Consider the following 15,980-nt stretch of genomic DNA (forward strand, 5'->3'; position numbering starts at 1 on the left):
TCAGGACGATGACTTTAGATTCACAGCTAAAGCTCATAAATCTAAGGTCATGAGCTAGGAATCTAAGGTCTAGAGTCTAGACAGTAGGAATTGCAACTAGTGTCCACAGAAATGTAGGACACTAGTTGCCTGTTGCATCATTAAACACTTGGTTTGTTTTTCTTTTTTTAATATCACCATATTAAAAAGTCAAAGTTCAGACCAAATCCAGGCTATTAAGAAGAATGGTATCTAGATGTGCAAAGCTGGAAGTGATTTAAACTAAAAAAGACTTATAAAGTTCTGACTCAGAGAGGCTGGACACAAAGACATGGTACGTTGCTCTGACTTTTATTGTGAAAGTGCTTCCAATACTCTGTATTGGTGTTGAAGTTTCTGGTCGTGATGTTACAAGATGTGAAACCATTCAAGGGTTGTGAAAACTTCAAGAAGGAATATAAGCTTTAACAGAACCATTTGACACAATAACATAATCACTAAATAAAAGAAGCAGCAGGAAGTATGATGCTTTTATTCCTTTTAGGCTATTTTTCTGAGGTAATGTGACTTAGGCAGCAGTAGAGAGAGACCTTCATATTGCCAAACAGTTTTCTAAATTATTCTGCAGCTCTGCGTATTCAGTAACTGTGTGGGTTTGTGGATTTATAACCAGAGTGTGGCATAAGCTAGTGCACTGAAGAGCCTTCAAACATCAGCGCTCTCAGAGGAGTCACGCTCTCACAGGGGGGTCACACACCAGCACAGGCACACCAGGCTTACTGCACATCTGATAGGGACCGACTGCTTCAATATTCACCATAACCCAGAGCCTCCCAGACCCCGCTGCTCAGGGAGGAGTGTGTCCGTGTGGTTTCACTTCTAAGTAGCTTTGTAGCGAAGCAATAATTAGAATAATCCAGTTTCTTTCTCCTTTCATGTCAACGTGAGCAACTGAGGTCTTTTTCATTGTTGAATGAAAAAAGACCAATTTTCCTCTGGACTGTGATGAAATCTACATATAATCCAAGATCTAAGAGAGTTTTAAGAGGCGATGTAAGGCTGGACAATATGGCTGAAAAACGTATAGACATTTCATATCAGTCAATAGATAATTATTGCTTACTTTCTTGTTTTAAATATCTGAAATACTGCCAAAGCCGTGACCTTTCCTGTTTTATCCACAGTTTTCCACAGCGTTGCTTTTTAATTTTAAGCGTTTATGAGGTACAAAGAAACCTTAAACTGGCTCTGTGTCAGTTACTCAACATGTTGTCGCTAGGTAACCAAAGAATGAGTGAACTCATTCTTTGAGCAACTGCTAGGTAGCCAAAGAGTGAGTGAGGTAGTTGAGGCCACCAACTTTGATAAGCTGGCTGCAACTGGCCAAGTTTGAGCAGCTGAAGTGTTTTCTCTGCCTATATCTCCCAGAATGCCAAGCTGTTCTGGATCGTAGTTCAGTGAATATTCTATCAGGAATATTATCTGCTGATATTGATCACTTGTCTACCATGATAAATGGTATTGATTTATTGTCCAACCCCATTAGTGGGTGTAGAAAACTCCACAGAAATGTAGGACACCAGTTGCCTGTTGCATCATTAAGCACTTAGTTTGTTTTTCTTTTTTTAATATCACCATATTGTTTTGTTTTTTTTCCTTCATTTAAAAACTCCTTTTTGTATTTACTCAGGTCATCTCTGAACCTCAAAGTTGTTTTTGATTAGTACTAAGTGGAACATTGATCAATACATTTGACCAATGTACCACTGCCAAAATGTAATGTTTATTGCTCATTTCATAATTCATTACTGTTTTGTGTTTTTATGGTGCAAGGTGCTTTGAACTGCCTTGCTGCTGAAATGTGCTATAAATAAACTAGACTTGATATTTAAATCAATTTGATGGTATGAAACATTTAACGGTGGCACAAAAAGACAAAAACAAAAATAATCTGTTTATAGCGCTGGATGTATTCAACATTTGTTGAACCTATGTGTAGACAAGAACATAGCAAACCATGCACATGCCTACATTTATAAATCCAGATTTAGCAGCGAGTGTTTTAAACATTAGTCTGTCAGAACATAAGAGTGCTCCTGCATCTCTCTCTGTGTCACTTGAACACCATGCGGATAATAAATAAACCCAGACAAAGCCATCCAACCACATCCAGTAAAAAGTACAAAGCAGCAAACACGACACAGAAAACCATTTCCAGCTCTTTTCATTTTTTTTAAAGCCTGTTATTGTTTAGCTGTGTAGAACAGAGCCAGCTCGCCAACAAAACATGCAGTTTGTGAGACCACAGGAATCCAAGATGTTATTGGATGCAAATATAATTTACTATGGCTGCGTTAAGAGTTGTTTCCTCGAGCTGTTTATCTTCCAACTCTGGGGACAGAGCCCAGTGCCAAATCCTGTCCCTCTAATCCCTGCTCCATTATTGTACAGCAAACTGTCTACTTAGCACAGCGGACAGGTTTTTTTAAGCTACTGGAGGACAGCCAACGCAAATGGAGCTGACCTCCTTCTCGGCCTCTTTTTTAAGAAAATAAAAAGAGAATCTCCTTTGGCGCGCTCTCTCACCTGACAGCGTCCAGTTAGCAGTGGTGTCCATCATGAGGGAGGTGGCGGTGGGGGGTTCTGGAGGAGCGAGGGATGAACAAGGGAGGAAAGTGTGAGAGGAGAGATGATGAAGGCTCAAAGAAGAGGGATGAGGGGGATTTTTTATCTGTCTCAGCAAAAATCTCTTAATGGTGGCCTATTGTGCTTCTTTGACCAGGTCAGGATAGAACTATGGCCTAAACAAAGCACGTTCATTACATATTTTTGCACAAAATAATTCTTAGATAATGAGATTTCACTCTAGAAGCTTATGTGAGCTCCACTCAGAATGAGCAGTTTTAGAGCGTCTTGTCACTTTAAATTCAAATAAGCTGCTGCTGGCCACGCCCCCAACTCAACTTTTAAACTCGTACGTGCAAACAGATGCACAATAACACAACCATACATCTTTGAAAAGCAGAAGTAGAGCCACCTGCACAACCAACAAGGATGCAACAAGTGGTTTCTGGATGGTAAGACACCAACCAAACACATTTCTTTTTCAGCAGCCATTGTACAATGAATGCAGCGGTAAAACCAGCTGACTAAATGTTCCGGAAATTCACTTGGGTTGCTAGGTAGCAGCCTGGGCTTTGCTGGGGTTGCTTGGTGAGAGACAGAGCCTGTTGATTTGTGATGTGTAACATTCCGAAGGTTTTTGAAGCGACTCATTTTCCAGACACTAAAAACATTAACTTATTGCCAAAATATGGCTGGGTGTTTTTTTTAAGTGCTTGTTCTGATTCTAGAAGCAATTGAGACCCAAAAGGAGGTATAAAAAAGTGCAAAATGTGGGCACGGACAAAGTGCTCGACCCCTAAGGAGACCTCAGTTCTTGACACGAAGATCACAGGTTGGAGTCCCGGCATGTTGAGCTTTGCTACACGTCTTCCCCCCTGTTCCCTTTAACAACCATGCTGATGGTGTAAAAGCTTCCTTGTGATGGTAATTGTTTAATCTTTCTCTTCAGTATTTTCAAAACCACCATAAAATATAGAAAATAAGTATCTGCATATAACCTGAGTTCAGAATAAAATATATTTCATAGTTTTGTCAAACTCATAATTGCAGTCGCCACAGGAGAAGATAAAGAGATGGGCACAGAAACAAGGGACAAGAGAGGAAAGAGATAAAAGAAGAAAAGTAGGAAGGAAGAGAAGGATAGAAAAGGGCAGGATGTTGTCAAGTGAGGATCAGAAACTTGACCCAAACCTACCAGAAGGCTTGGAGCTGGTGCTGAATGAGCCGTGACTCGATGTGGGAACAGAGGTGGTGACGTTCCCCACAGGAGTCGGACTAGGGTCCGGAAACTTTCGACGATTGTGAAGAAATGAATCAGCGTTCGTCTCATCCTCTTCAAATGGTTCTGGACACGCAAAATATGGAGAAAACAAAGGAAAAAAAGTGAATTACAGACAAAATAGCCCTGGTTTTCCAACAAGGGAGTGAACAACTTGTTACTGAGGGAAAACTCAAAGTTAACTTCTTACAAACATGTAAGAAGGTGTTTTAAAGAAAACTATTTTTGTACAACATATTGAGATATGACTGCAGCTCATCCAGGCTGCGAGAGAAAAAGGGAGATTTTTAGCAGATGACCACAACAAGGGATGCTCAGATTTATTCTTTTAGGCCGAGTTTAAATTTATATCATGGAGAAAAATTGGGTTTAAAATGGTAGGAGCCTTTTGGAAATCTCTGATTCATGGTGAGGACCCTTAGCGACAACGGCAAAAATTGTCAAATTGCACCTGATTAAAAAAATGCCTCTGCATTTACCACCTGAGCAGCTGGGCCAGATGTTTTTTACCAGCTTTGAATTAATCACTTAAAGAACCACAAAGACTCCAGGTTCTTACCCCTGGTCTGCAATCTCCAGGCTACACACATACAGATTGTTATTTTAGTATTTCTTCTCACCTTATATGTCAACAGAAACCTGACATACATGATCTCAGTAACATTTGAAAGTATTTCATCAGAGCAGAAACAGTGATTGCTGTTTAGGATCAGGAGGTAATGCAATGCTTTCCAACAATAATGATGGATTGTGTTTGCTCAGTAACTCTCCAGCTGCCTTTGTTAGCTCACTATTTAGCATCAGGGTTGTAGCTAACAGAGGGAGAGGAGATGGGGAGCAGATAATAGAGGATGGATTATTTAACTCTGCTTGAAATCCTGAATGGAGCATTGAGGTTTTATAGAACGAGTGTCAAACTCACATCAAGGTCATGAATGTTCTGTTAATGATCCGTTAAACTGTTAAAATATTAATAAATAGCAGTCTTTGCATTCAATTAGTTCTTCTTAAAATTAAATAATGCTGAAAATGTTTTCACATTATTCAGTGCCTCCAGGACTTTGTGATTGGTTTTGTGATTTTGGGAATAAAAATGACTGATTTTGTGGTGCTAATTAGAAATATTTGAAAGGAATTTCAAAGGAAACTTTTATGTTCGACAGTAAATGTGACATTTTGCTACTCGCTGTGTCGTATAAGCTGAACGTATAAGATGAATACATTAATTATTTTAGTTTTAGTTTTATTTGCAGTTGGGGTGTTGATTGACTGTAACAACTTATGTGTGTCTGAGTGTTTTAGATTCAATAACCTATATTGATCACAAACTGCAATCTGAATTCAGGCAGCAGTGTAGAGAACATAATATCGCCACCTGCAGGTGGGAGTTAACAGTCACTTTAACCCAGTGGGTTTGATTATTTCTGTGTTGTATTTGCAGTAAGCTCACAAATGTGTGTGAATTTCAGCAATCACAGAAAAACTAGAGGGTCTGATTGATTTGGCATCTAGAGTCTAGATGGCCGCATAAAAAGATGCAGTGGGCCAAATTTGGCCCCTGGGCCTTGAGTTTGACACATTTGGTTTATAGGAGCCATCTTCTTCCTCAATGATTATGTGTTTACTTATTTTTCACTCAAGTTAGTTAACGGAGCTGAATTTTTTCTTTCTGGAGTTGGTACAGCAGACTTGCTTTACTGATCCATTATTGTAATATTCACACAGTTGCACAAGCGCAGCGTTTCTTCAAAATCTAATTTATTATCTGCATGATTCAAGTCGACAAACTAGACATTGCTGGGTCAAATTATTCAGGTACCTGACTTTGCTGTTATCACATTAGAGCTGACACAACAGACAGTTTAATTAGCCGCCGTTATCTCAGCTGTAGTGTAGATGGGTCCATCTGACTTCTGGCCAGAGTAATAAATCTTACACTTCAGATACTTTGGGTTCAAAACAAAATAAGACAAGGAGGTCAATGTAGGAAAGAACAACTATTTCCCAGAACTGAAACTGTAGCGTGATAAAGAGGTGTGTAAAGATTAATTGTTGCACGCTCCTTTCTACGAAGAGATGACCGTACCAGAAAGGCTGTGGGTAAATTGCATTTTGATATAAATAATACCATAAAGTCCTTGCATGCAAATGCTGACACTTGCAGAATAAAAATCAACAGCAGAGGAACTTTTATCAAAATAATTGGCTTCATTAAATGAAGATGCTCAGTTTTATTCCTTGCTGCTTCTCAAGCAAATGTTATTAAACCCTCCAGTTTGCACTACTGAGCTTGGTATTTAAAACATAGTTTATGTAATAAGGAATTTTAAGCGTCTTACTTTGTTGATCATGAACCTGCTGGACATCTGCAGCACTGCAATTGAGACTTAAATTGAATGTATTTTTTGAAACATTTTCTATAATAAATCCAAATGAAACAGTTTATAACATTGACATTGTTTGTCAATGTTTGCGTAGACAAACATCTTACATTTTAACACCAGGAATTACAAATTAAAGTAGCAAAAAGGTGCCGGATAAATAATTCTATCATTACTGCTGTTTTAGACCCAACATGCACAGCTTTGGGGTTTCATCCCATGAATGTGGGACAAAACTTAGCCGTAAAATGAATTACTTTATTTTAAAAGACATTTATAAGCTTTATTTTGAAAGGCCAGCAGAATCATCTTATAGCTGTGCAACAAGATTACCTATTTGAAACTTTTACTTTAAAGAGAATACAAGAGTTTTATTTTGAAAGACTCACTGGTTTCACTTAATTAGTTATAGTAGGTAATGTGGAAGCTGCAATAATCAAATCAATGAAACAATAAAACTTATTTTTTAAGACTTTTTATGGATTTTTTGTAAAGTTTAGCTGAGATGTACAATAAGATGATCACATGTGTATCTAATAATGTCCTGCTGCTATAACTAGCTTAGAATAGTCAATAATGTTAAAGCAATCCAACCTATAAAGTGTAGATGATTTCCATTACAGGACAATCATTTGAAAAAAAAATTATATTGAAATGCATGAACGGGTTTTATTTTGAAAGGTCAACATAATCTCTCTTTAAACACTGGTTGACTTCCATTAGTAATACAAAACCAACTCATTTAATTTATTTACTGTGAAGAATATCTTCAAGACCAAAAACCAAAAAACAACAACATTTATCTTGATATGTCAAATTGTCAAGATATTGCTTTCTTGCTTCCAAAGCCGATTCTGACAACTTTTTACTGTAAAAAAGAAACTATAAACATTTTAAATATCTGCAATATTTATGTCTATTTTATGTTTTATTTGTAGAAAAGGCCAAGCATATACAGTAAAATATTTTCATGGTTTTTGGGAATATATAAGATACAGAAGCCAGGGTATCTATGATATCAGTGCAGATTCTGTATAGGAACATAACGGCTCTGAACAAGCAGGGAGCCAATTATCTGAAATACGTGAAACAAAACTGCTTGAGTTTGTTTTCCTACCAGAGAGGAATGATATCTCACTGATGAGCAACCAGCGGTCTGCAAAGTAAAATTTGCAGCAGAGGATCTGAGCCGGCCGGCCACCAAGCGGGAGGGAGATGGGTCGTGAAGAGGGGTCCTTCAGATCTTCAAGGGGAACCGGCAGGGTGAGTGCCGGAGAAGACCAGGGCTGAAGGAGGCCAGGCTTGAAAAGACACTCTACTTTGCTGAAGACTCGCACGCCCTGCGTGTGCCGGTTGTTACTGTGAACCTAGGAGAGCAACACGAGTGAGTCCAAGAGAAAAATATGAGCCGTAAAAGATAAAGATCAAGAGGGAAAGAGATGCAATCAAAAATCTACTAACTATGCATGTGAATTAGCTTGAACACACAGCAAACTCTGGGATGTTTGTTATTCGTAATGAGTAGAGAGGCTGGAAAAGATTAAATTAAGACCCTAAATTAATGACACATTTTCATTCTGTTAAACTGTAATTGCTTTGGCATGAAAAGCACCGAGCAGGACTGCAGATGAACTAAATAACAAAGGCAGTAAAGAAAAAAAAACATCAACGAAGACTAGAGAGTAACTGAAAAAACTCAGCTGGCGACCAAAGTCTGACATTATTATTTATTTTGCTAAATTGACTGGTGACAGGTCAGATACTTAAAATTCCAATCTTTTTTGATCGGTAAACACACCATCCCGAAAAACAAACAGTCCTCTCCAGTACTCTTGATGAGTAGAAACGAACCAAAGTAGCCGTCTCTTTTCAGCAATTACTGGGTGTTTTAGGGTAAATTCTCTCCAGTTCCCTCTAATATAGTTTGTTTGTCTGGAAGATCTGGTTTGTTAGAGGAGTGATGAATGTTCAATCAAAATGAGTTTCTACCTAAAAAAACCTAAAAACCTCTGTCTCGGTTCAATTGAAGTGAACTCTGGCGCAGTTCGAATGCATATGTGAACACCAACCAGGCAACGCTCCAAAAGCAGGGAGCGGACTACAGCACAGGGCATTCTGGGTAAAAGCAACCAAAACAAGCGAGGGGGGCCAACAGGTCATTCAATTAGTTTGGTTCATTTGGCACAGAGCAGTGTGAAAGCAAACGGCCGCAGCTGAAAATGAAACAAATGTTCCAGTTTTGGTCTCCAGTTGAACTGAGTCTACCGGATTATCAAGTGTGAAAACACCCCAATAATAAAGTCTGAGGATGCAAGAAGCTTTTTAAAAGAAAACTGCATTTTCTACATTATCTACAAGCACAGTTCTCAAACTGTGGCCTAAATTATTAACAAGCTAAAAGCAAACAACATTCATGTTGAAACAGATGAGCACAGGAGGAACTCTCTCACTGAAAACCAGGTGCACCTGCTGCTTATGGAAAACTGACTCCCACCACTGGTCAATGTATGGTAAACATATGAAGTGGCAGGTAAATGTGACCAGCCCATAACTCAGATGCAATGTAAACACAGCATAATAGTTAATATCACAAACTGCGACGTTAACAGAGCTCAGTTTATGAGACAGGAGAACAAACTCTGCCTGAAGGTCCAGAACTGGAGCCACAAAGAAAACATTCAGATTCCCGTTTACTACAGGATGTAGTTATACACTGCTCAAAAAAATAAAGGGAACACTTAAACAGGTGTTTAACACTTAAAGTGTTCCCTTTATTTTTTTGAGCAGTATAGTTTCTTGGTGAGTGATTCTCATCAGGTTGAACATAATCACCATGCTAATGCATATGAAATGTAAGCTCTAATCTTTGTGCTAGAGTAAATTTGGTAATATGTGCTACCTTTATTAAAGTACCTCTATTATTAGAGATATTTAATGAGATTCCAGTTGCCTTAAGTACAAGGGTTTCATTTTTGGTTCAGTGCAGCTATAAATAGATTTTAAATGCACAGTATCCATCCATGTTGGATGTTGAGGTCAGAGTTGGTCAGTAAAATCTGGAAACCACTTGACCTTTCTGGTAGTTTACAAATCTGGGACTTTAAAATTCAACTAAATATGCAGTGCCAGTATAAAATCCTTTTTCCTTGTATCAAAACACAAGATACCGATTAAATAAATGTTCTGTTGAACTTCAGATAATATGGTGTAACATGGAAACGTTATATTTGCTGACAAAATTCAAAGTACATATTGAATAATGTTGGCTGCTCATTCAGACAGAGATAGAGAATAAGCCTTTCAACAGATAACGGGAAGGCCAATTAGAGTCTAGTCAGTTTTTTGAGAACACAAAATGGCACGTAAAATTAACTTCATGTAAAATTAACAGATCCCCTTCTTTGGAGGGAGGTGGGGGGACTAATGCATAACTAAGTTTATTATTTTCCACAAAAATGGTTTATGTGACCGCTAACTCCCACCTGCAGGTGGCAGTATTTCTTCCTTCCACTGCACAGCAACTGCAGCCTTAATTGATGTCAAGTCATTGATATGGCAAGTAACAAAAATTTAGCTGTTTAATTTCTTTGAAGAATAATATTTTTGTGTTTAATCTGTCTGCTTGGTTTTTTTCATATTTTTCCTTCTATGTGTAAATTCTGGAAGAAGTTTAGTGAGGAAAAAAATATTGCAAAATTCCTTGTAATTATTTCTAAAGTAGCACCACAAAATGAGTAATGTTGATTGTGGGGGGGGATCATAAAAACAATCCTGGAGGGAGTGCAGAGCATAGCAAAGTAGCTAACTTTGTGGATTTTCAATCTCTGTTACTGGACTTGAAAATGTTTGCAGCCTTTTTGTAAATTTTACATTTAAAAATCAGGATCTACATACTCTATTATAGTAGCTGCTCTAACTAAGTTGCATGGTAATCAATTTTTCAGTTTTAAAACCATAATGAGATGGTTTCATAATAAAATAATTGTTGTTTATTATAGTTTTCAATCAGATTTTTCCATGTTATTCTCATATTCTCCAACTTTTTAGGTGTTAAATAGAAACAGAAATCATTTGGAATTTATATTAGCAGGACTTAGCTTTACATAAACAGTAGATATGAAATGCAACACAAAACTGATTGGTGAATCTCTAAGGAAGACTGACAAACAGATTTCCCCTGTTCACAAGTAAATCTGCTCTGGTACATGAGGATGAGGAGGAAGCTAAGGAGATGAGAAAAGGATGTCGATGGTAAAAGGAGTAAGTGAGAGGTCGAAACTCAAGATCAGATGGAAAATCAAGAAGGAAATAGGTGGATTTTTGTTTTCCTTTGGAGATAGAGGAGTTGGTGCAGAGGTTGCTTTGACAGGTTGGCTGTTAACCTCACACAGTGCAGGAGCAGTCACGCTAATCTAATCCACATGTTAATGCTCACACACACAAGATGCAAGACGTCCAGCTGCACCAGATGCTCGGATGATGTGTAAGCAGGAACAACATTTGGTGTGTGCAGCGAATCATGGCTGTACGAGAGTAACAAGTAACTCACTACCCCATGAGGGAGTATAGCTCCAATGACCTGCAAAAGGCATTTTTCTCTTTTAGGGAACAGCTCTGCATTCATTATGCTTAACTTTATTCATCATAAATCCAGCGTTCATTAAGGATTCTCTCTGATCTTTCTTCTCAGTTTTAAGAGCACTGACAAAAAAAATAAAAAAAATGTAAAACGCTCTGAAATATTCCCCAAAGTATCTGGAGCTCGACAAAAAGCAGATCCAAGAGTGTCACAACTGTCAAAGGGTAGAGCAGATTTCCCGTTTGGGAAGGTGATTAGCCACAGGTTAGGGAACTCTGTCCTGCAGAGACAAATCAACCAAGAATTGGATTCAGGTTCCCACTCTTTATTTATCTGACCTGTGCGCCTGACATATCCGCTCAGTCAGGCAAGTATAACAGTGTATGGCAGCTGAGGTTAGTGTGGGAAAACCACCGGGGAAAAGGCAGGAAAAGCTGGATAAGTCTTGGAAAAACAATAGGAACACTGCTGGGAGATATTTTAAATGGTAACTGAGGTAAAGTAGGACAATACCGAACACTTGAAACATAAATCTGCTGAGAACACTGAAAATAATTGGATTTTTCTGTGCGATTACTGGCTGTAAATTCACTTTTCAATATGTACACAAAGAGTTTGTTTCACCCAAACCGACATTCCAACCCTGGTCCAATACAACAACACAGTTATAACTCAAACTGGGTTGCTTCATATCATTATCTCCATGGTTGCTCCAAAAACTAACCCCAAAAGCCACACAGACGCACAAACAGACTCTGATGCAACTCAGTGGCTCCTAGAGAGACGAGCACAGATGCACCGTCCCGACACAAACTATGGCGCATCCAAACTAATTACATGGCCACAGAGCGATTCCAGCCAAAATGAAGCTGGTGGCAGAGTAACAAAGAAAAAACAATGAGGCTGGAATATGGAAATGTCAAAGGAATTTCATCAGCAACCGGAAGAATTAGGACAAAGCCAAGAAATATTTGCACTTTTAGACATAGGGATACCATGAAATGATTTATTACCAGACACACTGCTGCCTGTGCATTTTAGTAAAGCAGGCCCTGTTATGTTACATATGGGAAAAACACAGAATGAATGCTTGGATTGGTTCTTGGACAATTTTATTCAAGCTTTTAATGCCTTTAAATAAAATAACAGAGACAACAAACTATGATTTAATAATAAATCAGAATATAATCCAAAAAAGCTACATTAAAAAAAGTTGAATGCCTAAATCTGGAGTTTCTGGACATAAATAGATCAAAAGTTTTGTGTCTAATGACTGTCCTGAAACAACCAGGTAAAAAAAAAAAGATAACCAAACATCTCGTTGTCCAGAAATGAAGACAAAAGGCCATGGGGTCTATGGGGCTGCTGGTAATTTTATCATTTACTTTTATATTTCTACCTTTTTTGGGACTTTTTCCAGGTATGAAATAGATATTTTTGCATCAATTCATACCCTTGTAAATGTTTCCTACCTGCTTTAGCAGTCGGTGGTTTAACGTGATTCACACACTCCTGTAATGAAGTCTAGGAAATCAACCAGCAAGGGATTATTTTTGGCTCAATCAGGTATCATGATCAATCATATTTCATTAGATTCAGCTGGGGAATGTCAGGGGGAATATGAAAACCTCAGAAATTGGTATACAAGAAAATAAATTACAAGGAATTTGAGCATTTTATGTCAAACTTATGCTGAAAATCATTAGGAGACATAACTAGCAATGCACCAGTTTAAAATCTGGTATGAAGAAGAGGGAAAGCAACCCTGAATCTGTCCAATAAGCAAGCCTGCCACATCACCACCGAGCTCATTTATAATAAACCTCATCAGAAGAAGAAGAACGAGCCTTCTAATGGTCATCCAGCATCAAATCGAGTATTTTTAATGAATGAGAGAGCCTTGAACATAAAATTGTTTACTAAAAGTCAGACTTCTTCCCTCCATCCATGTCTTAAATTCACTAAAACTAAGAAGTCCCACAAGTTTTGGTCCATAACGTTCCAACAAACTTTGATGCACCTTTTTCAGTTTAATACAAATCAGATACAGGTTAAGAATGTGTGTTTCAATGCTCAAATGAGGAAATTCTTGCAATTTCTTCATATGTTGAATTAAAAACACATTTTATTTGGGTTTTAGAAATTATGAATCATTGATTTAGATCCAAATCAAATGTTCTTCTAAAATAGTGAAGTGGTAAATAAAAGAGATTTTATGTAAATGGCAACATAATACAAAACTGGTTCTCACATGGTTTGTCTGATGTAAACATGCTGAGGTGCTCAAATTTAAGGGCAGGTTTTGTGCACTAAAGATGTGAAAAGAACGTCAAATTGTGACATAATTCCTGGATATTGCAAGTTGCATTCAACTCACATTTCCCTCAGTTTTTACTTTCCTTTCCTTCATTATGTCCCTCTACGGTAAGCGTTCATACCTAGTTTAAATATGACCTACGTAGATATGACCAAACATGCCGACCAAACGTGCCGGAACTCTGCTTGGGTTGCTAGGTAACGGGCTGGGGTTGGCAGGTAATGGCGCACTGTGACTTAACAATTGCAAAGACACCGAAAAACATCAAGTTATTGCCAAAATATAGCTGGGTGTTCTTTTTTCTAAATTATTATTAGAAGCAGCAGAGATCCAAATGGAAGCATAAGAACGTGCAAAAAGTGAATTTTACATAATATGTCCCCTTTAAGAAAAGCTACCTTAGATTTTAGAATAACTGGCCAAATAAACTGTCTGCATGCACAGCATTAATGTCGATAACCAGAACTATTTTTCTCTCCTTACTAGGATCTTTTGCATATTTTTCTGTTTGATAAACTCCCCTGATGCTAATTTATTCATACGCCATCATACCAAAACAACGCTTCTGTCCTCACCTGCATATTGTTGAAGCGTCTGGGTTTCTCAAAATGAAACTCGATGTCCACGCTGCCTTGCCCGAGGGCTTCTCTGCTCCATCCAAGGTAATCATATCCCGGCCACACCCGCAGCTCCTTCGTTTCTATGAAGTCATCTCCTCCCAGGACTCCGTCACAGAGCTGGCCAAGGCCTCCGAACTGCATCCTAAATACACGCAGTATCATTAACGCATCATTTTCACAGAAACAACAGACTCAAGTAGCTGCAATGGGAGCAAATTAAGAGGAAAAACATACAGATGCATATGCAAAAATACACATCAATAGCAGAAATACATCCCAGCTGGCTTAAAGCACCACGACAGGGTCAACAATAGGACCCCCTCACCCACAGATGTGCCTGAATCTGCTAGGAAAACGTCTGGATCACATCAAAAGTGCCTGTTCACCCGTTAGCAAAACATTTCAGCTCCATTACCTGCACAGCCTGTAAAAGTGTGGACAACTCAAACCACCCTAAATTCCTGGTTTACCCCTCATTGCCCACTGCCAAACATTATGGTCTGGAAACGCGCCTCAAATCCCTGAGCGACTAAGAAAAATAATGCTATTCTCTGCTGATTAGGTGGACAAAAAACCAAACACCTTTTAGTTTGAGCAGATGTGACAAGCACCAGATTCCTTTTATTTTTAGGTTTATTTTGACAACATTTGGGCCACATCTGAATATTTTCTTAAACATTTAATCAGTGGGAGTCAATAGGGAAGAGTTATTGTCTTCTCATGCGTAAAAATAGAAACAGAGATGCAGCTGAATATCCTACCCTTGTTCTGTGCTGCCATCGTAGGTGGAGTCGTTTAGATAGACCGGCATGCCGGGCAAGTTCATGACGTGTCCCACTGGAGCCGTGTAAGCGTTCAATCCATCTGGGAAAACATAATTACAGGTTACTCAGGAAGACTTAGAAAGAAAGCATTGTCTCATAGCTTTCTGTTATGTTTCCAAATATTTTGCTACTCAAATCTTATCGTTTTGATTTGGTGATGCACAAACAGGATGTCAGATTTAGCACCGCAGTGCCAGTGTGATGGATGGAAATTTGTTAATTTACCATTCAGAGGTACATTTACTCTTTGAGTTACATTTAGTCTTTTTGGTTTCCAGCAGTTTGGCTAAAGATGTTAATGTCTAGTCTGATTTGGCTAATGTAGTGGTCAGATGCCACCAGCAGAGGGAGTCTAGCGCTTGATACGTGTCTGAGTTTATATATAAACACACCTGTACGGCTGTAAATTAGTTTATTAACTTTTGGAAAGCAGGTGAGTATATTTTTGACACTCCGTATGTTGACACACTCCTTTGATAGCTCCATCGTTAGCTCTGTTGTTAGCTCCATCGTTAGCTCTGTTGTTAGCTCCATCATTAGCGCCGTTGTTAGCTGCCATACTGTTAAACTTTGAAATCATTGTGTATGTTTGCAAGCTAACTGAAATAATAATACACGCTGGAGCAGAGGCGATGTGTCTGGCTCGTTTATTAAAAATATTCCTCTTCTTCGGGGCTTTTACACCAGCATATAGCTTAAATTGTGCTTTTATCAAATATATTTTGGCTACCAATGCATTAAACATCAATGTGCAAACATAAGCCGATGGCTATCAGAGATTAGCATAGGGCTGAAAAATGTATCGCATGCTCTGACATTGCATTTTAGGGCAATAAAATGTTATTTAAAAGGGAATCAAGCTGTTTATATTAATCTTTTAATGTATTTGAGAGGTTAAATAAAACAAATTATTATATCCAATTAATTGTTAGAATAAATTGCTCGAAAAATCAATTACTTAGTTGAGGCCCTACTCACAGGCAGTGCCAGAAAAATATGATCAGTGTTACTTGTTTCACCTGTCAGTGGTCATAATGTTATGCCTCATATGTGTGTTTTTGACCTTGTCCAGGCAGTTGCTTTCCAAGTAGTGTGCAGAATGAGGAGGTCATGTTGTTGGACCTCTTCATCTCTGGCATGCATTAACCCATAAACTCTCGCCGCTGTAACAAACGGCTGCTAATCAGGCTGGTCAGTGAGTCAACAGCGGCTACAACCTCTGCTATCCATAATAAACAACGCTTCACAGGGTATTTACACTGCAGCGTGCTCTTCAGGCACATGAATGACTGTCTGAGGGTCGGGCAGCTTCTCTCTGAATGTTAAATACTAGAAAGAGCAGTCACCTCTGTATACTGATTTGTGATTACATAATG

The 15,980-nt window shown here is 38.4% G+C and overlaps 1 protein-coding gene across 5 annotated transcripts in view; it reads right to left on the reverse strand.

Moving 5' to 3' along the window:
- Nucleotides 1–15,980, reverse strand: part of ddr1 (discoidin domain receptor tyrosine kinase 1) — an 85,414-nt gene that overhangs the window by 18,157 nt on the left and 51,277 nt on the right. For 4 of the 5 annotated variants that reach the window (XM_028012921.1, XM_028012919.1, XM_028012917.1 and 1 more), the window contains exons 7-11: nucleotides 14,542–14,644; nucleotides 13,736–13,922; nucleotides 7,382–7,631; nucleotides 3,800–3,949; nucleotides 2,566–2,622 (exon numbers count right to left, since the gene is read on the reverse strand). In XM_028012921.1, the coding sequence (XP_027868722.1) occupies nucleotides 2,566–2,622; nucleotides 3,800–3,949; nucleotides 7,382–7,631; nucleotides 13,736–13,922; nucleotides 14,542–14,644 (747 nt within the window). The remainder of the gene's footprint in view (nucleotides 1–2,565; nucleotides 2,623–3,799; nucleotides 3,950–7,381; nucleotides 7,632–13,735; nucleotides 13,923–14,541; nucleotides 14,645–15,980) is intronic. The other variant, XM_028012920.1, reaches the window with a different exon arrangement.

Source organism: Xiphophorus couchianus, chromosome 3, assembly GCF_001444195.1.
Source record: "Xiphophorus couchianus chromosome 3, X_couchianus-1.0, whole genome shotgun sequence".
Lineage (NCBI taxonomy): Eukaryota > Metazoa > Chordata > Actinopteri > Cyprinodontiformes > Poeciliidae > Xiphophorus > Xiphophorus couchianus.